Source organism: Mesoplodon mirus (assembly GCF_964341445.2).
Source record: "Mesoplodon mirus genome assembly, chromosome: 10".
NCBI lineage: Eukaryota > Metazoa > Chordata > Mammalia > Artiodactyla > Ziphiidae > Mesoplodon > Mesoplodon mirus.
In genome coordinates this window covers 27,019,620-27,032,521 of record NC_138986.1, presented here as the reverse complement: position 1 = coordinate 27,032,521, position 12,902 = coordinate 27,019,620, and the positions used below count along the sequence as shown (strand labels likewise).

Genomic DNA, 12,902 nt, shown 5'->3' with positions numbered 1-12,902 from the left:
TGCTACAGATATTACCTAATTGTACAAACACTTAAAGGCACCTATCTAGCTCAAAATTTCTGTACAGTCTTAAGTAGAAATACTTGGAAAGAAAAGAAAATACTTAACACTCAGAGAAACTGGAATACTTGTTTTTCTTTAAGTTAAGGTACAGAGAACTAGAGAAAGGGGATTAGAAAGACAAAATTTTCTTTACTTGAGCATAAAAAACTTTAAGGTCATACAGAATTCTTGGTCAGGCTCTAGCTATGAAAATAAGATGGCATGTATCAAAATAAACACACAGTAAGAGCCCAATGGGGAACATAGTCTGATTCAGAAACATATCGTGTGAATCAAGGTACAAATTCCCATCAACAGACAGCTAAGTGGCACCAATTAGTAATAATGAAAATCATTAATATTAAATCTGAGTTTGGCACGAATGGTGCTCTCAAATCTGAGTATCCCAGTGCTTTGAAATTAAAACGAACAATAGGGAATAAAAGGTGGGTTTCCCAAAATCGCACCCAAGTCACTCCGCTGACAATGTTCCCTAATGGCCCGCTATCTAACATTAGAAAAGCACAGCACAGATTATCTCCTGTCTTCTTAAATGATGGCAGTATTGTCTCAAATATTTCTAATAGATAAAATCTGAACTATGTGTTTCTTATCTTGAGATAAGGAATAAAAAACTGGTTGCAATTATTATTCTCTAATGCTCGCTGAGCCCTTTGAACTGGCCTTGAAACGACAAAATGTGAAGAATTTGTAGCACGTATTGTGGATGTCACAGAAAGCCTGAGAAAAGACAAGAAAAAAGGAGGCAATTTGACAAAACCAGCTAGATACAACTTGCTAGAGAGTATACACATTCTTGCTTTTAGTTTCTAGTCTTTTATATAGGTTAACATTACAATTAACGGCTAACTTCTGAAGTGTGAAGGAAGACAGCAAGGCCTGTAAACTCTAAAGAGCAGATATTAAGTAGAGGTACATATCTAAGCTCCTATAGCATCTGTGAAAACACCACCTCCTCTTCTTCTTGACTGACATTAAGTGATGGGTTGATGGTCTCCAATGTAGGCAGGAAAGAAAATATACACAGAAGAGAGGTCAGGAAAAAGAATAAATCAACCTAAACTCAAATAATAATAAATGATGGGACCTTTCATTTCCCAAAGAAACTTTCGTCTCTTTTCTTTTGCCCAGGGTCACACTTATTTCCTAGAAGCATGAGAATGGATATGGTAGTGAGATAAATGGAGACAATTAAGTTAAATATTTTCTTCTTTTTTTTGTATTTTATTTTTATACAGCAGGTTCTTATCTTTTTTATACATATTAGTGTATAAATGTCAATCCCAATCTCCCAATTCATCACACCACCACCACCACCACCCCACCACCCTGCTTTCCCTCCTTGGTGTCCATATGTTTGTTCTCTACATCTGTGTCTCTATTTCTTCCCTGCAAACTGGGTCATCTGTACCATTCTTCTAGGTTCCACATACACCCGTTAATATACAATATTTGTTTTTCTCTTATTGACTTCACTCCGTTTGACAGTCTCTAGATTTATCCACGTCTCTACAAATGACCCAGTTTTGTTCCGTTTTATGGCTGAGTAATATTCCATTGTATATATGTACCATATCTTCCTTATCCATTCGCCTGTCGATGGGCATTTAGGTTGCTTCCATGACATGGCTATTGTAAATAGTGCTGCAATGAACATCGGGGTGCATGTGTCTTTTTTATTTATTTATTTTGCAGTATGCGGGCCTCTCACTGTTGTGGCCTCTCCTGTTGCAGAGCACAGGCTCTGGACGCGCAGGCTCAGTGGCCATGGCTCACGGGCCTACCCGCTTTGCGGCATGTGGGATCTTCCTGGACTGGGGCACGAACCCGTGTCCCCTGCATCAGCAGGTGGACTCTCAACTATTGTGCCACCAGGGAAGCCCATACGTGTCTTTTTGAATTATGGTTTTCTCTGGGTATATGCCCAGTAGTGGGATTGCTGGGTCATATGGTAATTCTATTTTTAGTTTTTTAAGGAACCTCCACACTGTTTTCCATGGTGGCTGTATCAATTCACATTCCCACCAACAGTGCAAGAGGGTTCCCTTTTCTCCACACCCTCTCCAGCATTTGTTGCTTGTAGATTTTCTAATGATGCACAATCTAACCGGTGTGAGGTGATACCTCATTGTAGTTTTGATTAGCATTTCTCTAATAATTAGTGATGCTGAGCAGCTTTTCATGTGCCTCTTGGCCATCTGTATGTCTTCTTTGGAGAGATGTCTATTTAGGTCTTCTGTCCATTTTTTTGATTGGGTTGTTTGTTTTTCTAATATTGAGCTGCATGAGCTGTTTATATATTTTGGAGATTAATCCTTTGTCCAACGATTCATTTGCAAATATTTCTCCTATTCAGAGGGTTGCCTTTTCGTCTTGTTTATAGTATCCTTTGCTGTGCAAAAGCTTTTAAGTTTCATTAGGTCCCATTTGTTTATTTTCGTTTTTATTTTCATTTCTCTCGGAGGTGGGTCAAAAAAGATCTTGCTGTGATTTATGTCAAAGAGTGTTCTTCCTATGTTTTCCTCTAAGAGTTTTATAGTGTGCGGTCTTACATTTAGGTCTCTAATCCACTTTGAGTTTTTTTTTTTTTTTGCGGTGGCGGGTCTCTCACTGTTGCAGCCTCTCCCATTGCGGAGCACAGGCTCCAGATGCACAGGCTCAGCGGCCATGGCTCATGGGCCTAGCCACTCCGCGGCATGTGGGATCTTCCTGGACCGGGGCATAAACCCATATCCCGTGCATCGGTAGGCGGACTCTCAACCACTGCGCCACCAGGGAAGCCCACTTTGAGTTTATTTTTGTGTACGGTGTTAGGGAGTGTTCTAATTTCATTCTTTTACATGTAGCTGTCCAGTTTTCCCAGCACTTTTTTTTTTTTTTTTTTCTTGCGGTACGTGGGCCTCTCACTGCTGTGGCCTCTCCTGCTGCGGAGCACAGGCTCCGGACGCACAGGCTCAGCGGCCATAGCTCATGGGCCCAGCCGCTCCGCAGCATGTGGGATCCTCCTGGACCGGGGCACGAACCCGTGTCCCCTGCATCGGCAGGCGGACTCTCAACCACTGTGCCACCAGGGAAGCCCCCAGCACCACTTATTGAAGAGACTGTCTTTTCTCCATTGTATATCCTTGCCTCCTTTGTCATAGATTAGTTGACCATAGGTGCGTCGGTTTATCTCTGGGCTTTCTATCCTGTTCCATTGATCTATCTTTCTGTTTTTGTGCCAGTACCATACTGTCTTGATTGCTGTAGCTTTGTAGTATAGTCTGAAGTCAGGGAGTCTGATTCCTCTGGCTCCATTTTTTTCCCTCAAGACTGCTTTGGCTATTCGGGGTCTTTTGTGTCTCCATGCAAATTTTAAGATTTTTTATTCTAGTTCTGTAAAAAATGCCATTGGTAATTTGATAGGGATTCCATTGAATCTGTAGATTGCTTTGGGTAGTACAGTCATTTTCACAATATTGAATGCTCCAACCCAAGAACATGGTATATCTCTCTATCTGTTGGTATCATCTTTAATTTCTTTCATCAGTGTTTATAGTTTTCTGCATACAGGTCTTTTGTCTCCCTAGGTAGGTTTATTCCTAGGTATTTTATCCTTTTTGTTGCAGGGGTACATGGGAGTGTTTCCTTAATTTCTCTTTCAGATTTTTCATCATTCGTGTATAGGAAAGCAAGAGATTTCTGTGCATTAATTTTACATCCTGCAACTTTACCAAATTCACTGATTAGCTCCAGTAGTTTTCTGGTGGCATCTTTAGGATTCTCTATGTATACTATCATGTCATCTGCAAACAGTGACAGTTTTACTTTTTCTTTTCCAATCTGTATTCCCTTTATTTCTTTTTCTTCTGTGATTGCCGTGGCTAGGACTTCCAAAACTATGTTGGATAATAGTGGCGATAGTGGACATCTTTGCCTTGTTCCTGATCTTAGAAGAAATGCTTTCAGTTTTTCACCATTGAGAATGAAGTTTGCTGTGGATTTGTCATATACGGCTTTTACTATGTTGAGGTAGTTTCCCTCTATGCCCACTTTCTGGATAGTTCTTAACAGAAATGGGTGTTGGGACTTCCTTGGTGGTGCAGTGGTTAAGAATCCGCCTGCCAATGCAGGGGGACATGAGCTCGAGCCCTGGTCTGGGAAGATCCCACATGTGGCGGAGCAACTAAATCTGTGCGCCATAACTACTGAGCCTGCGCTCTAGAGCCTGTGAGCCACAACTACTGAAGCCCGCGCAGCTATAGCATGTGCTCTGCAAGAAGAGAAGCCACTGCAATTAGAAGCTTGTACACCGCAACGAAGAGTAGTCCCCGCTCGCCACAACTAGAGAAAGCCCGCGAACAACAGCGAAGATCCAACGCAGCCATAAATAAATAAATAAATACATTTATTTTTTTAAAAAATGGTGTTGAATTTTGTCCATAGCTTTTTCTGCATCTATTGAGATGATCATATGGTTTTTATTCTTCAGTTTGTTAATATGCTGCATCACATTGATTGATTTGTGTATATTGAAGATTCTTGCATCCCTGGGTTAAATCTCACTTGGTCATGGTATATGATACTTTTAATGTGTTGTTGGATTCTGTTTGCTGGTATTTTGTTGAGGATTTTTGCATCTATATTACTCAGCAATACTGGTCTGTAATCTTCTTTTCTTGTAGCATCCTTGTCTGGTTTTGGTATCAGGATGATGGTGGCCTCATAGAATGAGTTTGGGAGTGTTCCTTCCTCTGCAATTTTTTGGAGTTTGAGAAGGATGGGTGTTAATTCTTCTCTAAATGTTTGATAGAATTCACCTGTGAAGCCATCTGGTTCTGGACTTTTGTTTGTTGGAAAATTTTTGATCACAGTTTCAATTTCAATTTCAATACTTGTGATTGGTGTGTTCATATTTTCTAATTCTTCCTGGTTCAGTCTTGGAAGTTTATACCTTTCTAAGTATTTGTCCATTTCTTCCAGGTTGTCCATTTTATTGGCATAGAGTTGCTTGTAGTGGTCTCTTATGATGCTTTGTATTTCTGCGGTATCCATTGTAACTTCTCCTTTTTCATTTCTAGTTTTATTGAGTCCTCTCCCTCTTTTTCTTGATGAGTCTGGCTAAAGGTTTATCAATTTTGCTTCTCAGTGAGCCAGCTTTTAGTTTTATTGATCTTCAGTATTGTTTTTTTTTGTTTGTTTCTATTTCATTTATTTCTGCTCTGATCTTTATGATTTCTTTCCATCCACTAACTTGGGGTTTTATTTGTTCTTCTTTCTCAAGTTCCTTTAGGTGTAAGGTTAGATTGTTTATTTGAGATTTTTCTTGTTTCTTGAGGTTGGATTGTATTGCTATAAACTTCCCTCTTAGAACTGCTTTTGCTGCATCTCATAGGTTTTGGATCGTCGTGTTTTCATTGTCATTTGTCTCTAGGTACTTTTTGATTTCCTCCTTGATTCCTTCAGTGATCTCTTGGTTATTTAGTAATGTATTGTTTGGCCTCCATGTGTTTGTGTTTTTTATGTTTTTTTCCCTGTTATTCATTTCTAATCTCATAGCGTTTTGGTTGGAAAAGATGCTTGATATGATTTCCATTTTCTTGAATTTACCAAGGCTTGATTTGTGACACAAGGTGTGATCTATCCTAGAGAATGTTCCATGTGCACTTGAGAAGAAAGTGTAATCTGCTGTTTTCGGATGGAATGTCCCATAAATATCAATTAAATCTATTTGGTCTTTTGTGTCATTTTAAGCTTGTGTTTCCTTATTAATTTTCTGTCTGGATGATCTGTCTGGATGATCTGATTAAGTTCATATGTTTAAAAGACCACTCAGCGATTTAAAAAAAAGAGAAGAATTTGTTGCCAACATTTAAAAATGAAGTGAGTTGAACCTTCTGTGCTGGCTGTGAGAGAGTAAATGGTCTTGATACTGCTATAAATCGCTGTAAAATCTGAGATAATCTCTTCTTGGGAAAGCACATTTTACAACTTGTCAAAGGAAACCACCAAAATATATAAAACAACTGTTTGCAGGCATTAAACAGCAATCATGTGAGGGCTGCCATCCTCGAGAGGGGAAGTACTAGAGCTGAGTCCCAGCTTCATCTGCTCTTTTTTCACTAAGGTCATTGTTCTGGCTGCAGCCCAAGGAAGTGGCTTCTCGCTGGGCAGCACCAGCAGGGATCAGTGTTCAGGATCCTAAGACAGCTGGAATATGAGGGACAGGGTGTTGGAGAAGGGGGAGCCTTGACGAGTGAGCCCCAGGATTCTGCCTGCGTATTTCCCTTGAGCCCTAGGGTACCTCCTCGATGGTGTGAACGAGGAGTAAGCACATCCTGAATTAAAAATTACTAGATTACTAGATATTCTAAGGAGCAGGAAAAAGTGACATAATAAGAGCTAAAACCAGCCAGTAGAGGTATTCCCCAAGCTGATTCTCATGTTGTAGTTCCCAGGTAAGGACGTCACATAAGTATAATACGATTTTAAGGAAAATAAAGGAAAAGATGGACAAAATGGATGGAAAGGTGGAGTATTTCAGCTGAAAAATAAAGTTTATGAAACATCAAATGAAAAATAAGGAGAATTCACATAAAAATCCAGATCTTTAACTACTCTTGAAAAATTAAAGGGATGGGGAATTTGTAACTGCATTCTCCAAAAGCAGCAATCTCCTGAGCCAACTGGATGCTACCATTCAAGAGGTCAATTACAGTCCCATTCATCCTGCTTCACTCACTCACCTTTTCCACTCACTCCCTGAAATCACTGGAATTTGCTGCCCATGCTCTACTGCATAGAGAAAGGCAAGCTTCTAGTGCCTGTGGTTCTGCATCAGTCACTATAACTCTTCGTGTCCTTAGAGTAACAGCTTCTGTAGCTCACACTTGTGAAGGCTGCGATAGGTCTTGATTGTGGTGATTACCTTATCCTTCTTTGGAAGTAGGTTTGACCAGGTTACTTATATTAGAAAATATTTAGGGGAGATTGGGTCAAGATGGCAGAATTGAAGGACATGCGAGCACTCCCTCTTGCGAAAGCACCAGAATCACAATTAACTGCTGAACAGTCATCAACAGGAAGACACTGGAACTCACCAAAAAAGATACCTCACATCCAAATAATCCAAATTATTATTACTGTGATTGCACCATTACATTTATGCACTTAATCATGTGCATAAACTCACGCATAATAAGAGAAATACTAACTCAAATGACCCCAATATGCCATTTTTCATCTATACGTTTAGCAAAAGTACAAATCCGATAAATACACTTGTTTGGAGAGACTTTGTAAAAGCAGGTAGTTTCATATATTGCCAGTGGGAATGTCAATTGATATTATCCCTACAGAAGGCAACATGCAATATGAATCTATTCCACTTCTGGGAATTTATCCTACACATATATTTGCACACATGCAAAACGGCAGAGGTACCATGGTGTCGTGTGTTAATTTGCATTTTTTGGCTACCTAGTGAGGTTACTTATCTTTTCATAGGATTTGACCATTTTTCTGTTTCTCTTGCTTATCAGTCTGTAGGAGTTGTTTTTATTTGTGTTTGTTTTGTTTTTTTGCATATTCGACAAATTGATCCTTTTGCAGCACTAGTATTAAATATTCTCTCCCTAACTAACATTTGCCATGTTTATGGTGGGTTTTTTTTTAAGGTGAACAAAAACTTGAATTTTTAATGAAACCAAATTGGTCAATGTTTGCCTTTGGGGCTTATAGGTCCCTTTCTTGCTTAAGAAAGCCTCTCTTTCCTGGAGCATATACCTATATTCTCCTGGCTTCTCTCTTATTATTTTCTGGTTTTATTTTTTTTATATTCACCTTATGACAGACTAATTCATGTTAAAGTAATTTAAATTAGCTCAAAATAGCTAATATGAGTGGTTTCCTCTCATAGCCAACTTTCTTAGTCCAGCAACAGTTGATTAAATACTTCAGTTCTGTGTTGTCTTCTTTCACTACCACGTTTACTACCATCAGAGCACTAGCTAAAGGCAATCTGCCAGCTCACTCTGAGATAAGTATTTTCCTAGACTACACATTATCTAGGCTAGAAAATAGAGTGAAGTGTTTTAGTTTGAAAGGCTTTTCAACTAAAGATACTCCTGAGCTTACGGCTTCATCTGGAAGCAAGAGTAAAGGAAGAGAGTTAATGCCAGTGATGGATTTAATTAAATGAAAAATTTGATCCTACTAACAAGAACTAGAAAACAAGATTTTATAAAAAGAATTGAAAAAAAAATTGAGAGTTGTCACCACCTCTGAGTATGAAAAACTGAGACAAAGAGAGCTCAAAACAGAGAGATTTATGGCATCACTTTGACATGGGAAGAGATCTGTGTACACAGTCAGTTGCCAGTAATTCTTGAATTGGATACCAAAGCTATATTGCTTTGGATGGTATTCCAAGAACTATCAGTATGGGGATGGCACTAGCTGAGATGGACAATATATTTTTAAAGTGTATGTGTATGTATGTGTGTGTGTGTGTGTGTGTGTGTGATATACATTTAAATATGTAAATTTGATAGAGACTAGCCAAAATGAGTTGCAGAGGGCTTCCCTGGTGGCGCAGTGGTTGAGAGTCCGCCTGCCGATGCAGGGGACACGGGTTCGTGCCCCGGTCTGGGAGGATCCCACATGCCGCGGAGCGGCTGGGCCCGTGAGCCATGGCCGCTGGGCCTGTGCGTCCGGAGCCTGTGCTCCGCAGGGGGAGAGGCCACAGCAGTGAGAGGCCCGCCTACCGCAAAAAAAAAAAAAAAAAAATGAGTTGCAGACCAGAACCTATAAGGCATCATTTCCCAGCCTCTAAAGCACTGTAAAAAGTGACTGGGGACACCGCATGGGTGTCCCCCACTCTGACCCACATGGGTAGTAAGTGGTAGTGATGGAGTAACAATGCAGGTGAGCCTGACACTTTTCACCACAATAATGTTGATGATATTGATGTTGACAATGTCAACAAAACTGTAGTATGAATGAAAAACAGCCATTCATCTGGTCTGAAGAGATATCTTGACTTCCTGAGCTAAGAGATAATCTTTTCTTGGGAAAGCACATGTTACAACTTATCAAAGGAAACCAACAAGTTTCATGGAAAAAACATGAAAATGTATCTTATTTCTCTGATTGTGAGAAGTTATTTTAGAAAGTAAGCTAAAGCAAACCAATTTGTAGAAAATAAATATATTAACCAGATGACCATCTTCATTTTAGGGCATGAAAACCAGCACATTAATACAGCCACAATCACAAGTATAAGATGTTCTTTAAATAAAAGAAACAAAACATAAATGTCCTTAGAGTTACGTGAAGAGTACTTACTGGAAACCTAACTACAGTGACATCTGTCTTTGTGGCCTCAACCAGGAAATCCATCCAGAAGTCCACAAGTTCCTGCTTGGCCACAGGCTGTTCTGAAGTCAGTTTCACAAAATGCTTATATATCAAAATCGTCTCTACAATAGACTTGAGGTACCTAAAAAAATCAAAAGATATAAGACACATAATAGGCAAATTTAGAACCACCTGTTCCATCTATCCCAGTCTTACTCTGTAAATATAATTTAAATATGGCATTAATAATTATACATGCCAAGTCACTAAACTTTATTATTTGTTATATGTCATGTACTATCACGTTACCTCGCTTAAATCTCATAAAAATTCAGTAAAGTAGGCCATTTTACCTCCATTGTAAAGATGAGGAAACTGAGGCTTAGATAGCTTAAGTAACTTGGACTGAACAATACATCTACTTAAAACATGACTTTTAAAGTAATGCCTATTCTATTCAAGAAAGTGGTTAATGCATTTGTTTTAAAATATGCTCCCTTGAGAAAGCTTTTCTAAGTAGGCTGATCATAAGGGATATTATTTTGCTCTAAAGTAACTCAGCTCATATATATTACACAAATATCCTCAAATCTTAAGATAGATGGTGCCTCAAAGGAAAAAGTCAGGAAAAAATGAGGAGCAAGATAATTATATGAGATAATGGGTAAGCAAGCACTTTGTAAACTATAAACATGGAAGTTACCATTAAGTTAATGGAAACAAAGCATTGTTTTGTGGTTGTTATTATTATTGCATAAAATAACGTCTGTTTTCTTGTCAACAGAAGCCAAGACACCTCAGACCAAAGCTCTTTATAACCATGCTTCAGTCTCCTCTTCAGCCATCATCGGAATGGTCATCATAAAGAAATAACCAACTTGGCTGCATGTAAACGTGTGCATTTATTGGTTCAGTTATTTTCATGCCATTTGCTGAATGCCTGCTGTTGACATGCTACTGACAGTACAGCCCTGTCCTCAAGCTGCACATGGTGTTGAGGAGACAGAAATGTAACAGGTATTATAGCACCATGAAATAAATGCCCACGGAGCTGTAACTCACAGAGATGCGACTAACAAAAGTCATACAATCAGTATCAATAGAGATATGACTAAAGAACGACGGAAACACGACAGAAGAAAATTTCCAGAGATGAAAGAATCACAGTGTACGTAACAACATCCACCATCGTCTCTCTGGGTGTGGGGAAGGGTTTTAGGCCAGCATGTGATTTATGAGCTGATGTGATCTGCGAGTGTTCCCCAGGTGGAGAAGAGGGCTGGAAGACGATGCTCAGTGTGTGCTGAGACACAATGGCATGACGTCAGAAACTGGCATGTTCAGAGTAAATAGAGAGCAGCATAAACCTAGGGGTGTGACAAGGGCTGAGGTTAAATGACTAAGGGCACACCTTGTTTGCCATGCCAAGGAGGTGGACTTTATCCCTTAGGCTTCGAGGAGCCATTAGACTACGCTGATTTAAAGATTTCAGTGGAGGGGAAGGGTCAAACATGCATTTTAGAAAGATCACTATGGGAGCAACGCTGGGGAGGATTTGCTAATAAAAGAGATCTGAACGTGAGGAAAGGCATTAAGAAGACATGAAGGTCTACCATGGTGGGAATTTCCTCAAATGGTCCCTCTGATGAAAAGAAGTCAGTGGCCTGAGCTCTGAGTGCTCTGAGCCTTTCTTGATATCACAGTTAACCTTTAAAAGTCTTTACAGCTAATGGTCAATCATTACATGTGATGCACGATAAAATTAGCATTAAAAAAACAGTCCTAAATGCAGATGGAATTTTGTTTTCATCTCTCCAATTACCACATCCATAGTGATGAGACTTGGGTACATCCCAAGAAAAATTTGAAATTAGAAAAACACACATAATATAGGAAACATCTAAATGTGTCAGTAAACCCTGAGTAAAAAGAAGTGAAAATCAAGAATGAGAATTCCAAAAGTGAGATTAGATCATGAAGGAAACAAAGGGCACATGTTTGGAGCAGAGGCTGGGAAGGCTGAGATGGAAGCTTGTGAATCTGCTGATTAGAGTTGCAGGTGTAAAATTCGAGGCCTTTGCATGATTCAAGTGGGTGACACTGGCCAACCTAGGCTAGCAGGTTGGTCAGTGTGATGGAAAGGCTAAGCTTGGTGGCCGGTGGACACACCTGTGTCCAAAGCCATCAGAACCTACATATAACACATTTTATTCACGAGCATCAATCACTTTTTCCTCTAGATTCTGCATTTTATTCTCTAAGCAAATAAAATCCCTTGTCAGTTCAACAGATTTAACAATTTAGAAACAAGTGATAGGAGCTTTTATCAAAAATAACTGTACGAACACCTATTACCATGCAGGTGTCTTCAGTTTAAAGAGCTTTTCAGATGCTTGAATGACTCTCAAGTGGTCATTGGCCAGGACACTTGCTCCCAGGAAAAATCCAACTTCCCAGTAGCTCTGGAGCTTTTCCAAGTTTCCCTTTTTACCAAGAAGGCTACTGAGCTTCACCCCTAGAAGATGAATAGGAAGAATAACTTTACAACACATGGTAGGCAGGCAGAGCTGACATTTTATTAAAAAGCAAAACTAAGCTTTCATCCCTCCTTTCAGATTAAAATAGTTTTGTTAAGTTTCTGATTCTAAAAAGGGCTTAAGTTCACTGTAAAAAAAAAATCAGACTACTCAGAAAGGTACACAGAAGCAAGTGAAAATTTCCCTCAATTTGAAAACCACAAAATAACTGCCAGTGTCACACTGATGTACATCATTCTAGAATTTTTATATATGCATATATGCATAAATTAAAAGGTGATAACATTCAACCTCTTGCTGTGTAACCTCCTTCTTTCCCTTACTATATCATGGATTCTTTAATTACTTGAAAGGGAAATATGCTGAAATTCTATCCATCAGTTGAAGTATAAATGTATACAGTATATATACTTTGCAAGAGTAAAATGCTATAATAATTAATAATTTTATACGCAAAAACAGTTATTATACACTTAGAAAGTTAAAGAAATAAGGAAACTGACAAATAACACTGTCTTGAATACTGTGGCTTTGTAACGAGACTTGAAATCAGGTCATGTATATCCTCCAACTTTGTTCTTTTATAACATTGTTTTGCTACTTCTGGGATCTTTGCATTTCATTCTAACTTTTTATCTCTACTCTGCCTTGTATTATTTTTGCATTTGGAAGGATTTATTTGCTTAAAAAAAAATACCTCTGTAGAATTGCCACTAACATCCATAACATATGACAGGAAAGTTACTAAATGTCAGGAAAGTTATCTGAGGTTTGGGAGTAAGGTAAAAATGTGGAACATGTCATTTCAATATCATATGGAGGCATAAGGCCACTCAAGGACTGTCTAGGGAAAGTGTAGCTAGTTCATCTCACTATTTATTAACGATCTTAGAGAAGTTTACCTGTTAACTTGTATAATATGATTTTATTCAGGAGAGATGTAAATAATTTCTGCCTAGTTAAACA

At 38.9% G+C, this 12,902-nt stretch overlaps 1 protein-coding gene across 3 annotated transcripts in view; it reads right to left on the bottom strand.

Annotated features, from left to right (window-relative positions):
• Nucleotides 1-12,902, bottom strand: part of MAP3K5 (mitogen-activated protein kinase kinase kinase 5) — a 220,647-nt gene that overhangs the window by 77,578 nt on the left and 130,167 nt on the right. For all 3 annotated transcript variants that reach the window (XM_082634390.1, XM_082634391.1, XM_082634392.1), the window contains exons 9-10: nt 11,755-11,914; nt 9,388-9,541 (exon numbers count right to left, since the gene is read on the bottom strand). In XM_082634390.1, coding sequence (XP_082490516.1) covers nt 9,388-9,541; nt 11,755-11,914 — 314 coding nt within the window. The remainder of the gene's footprint in view (nt 1-9,387; nt 9,542-11,754; nt 11,915-12,902) is intronic.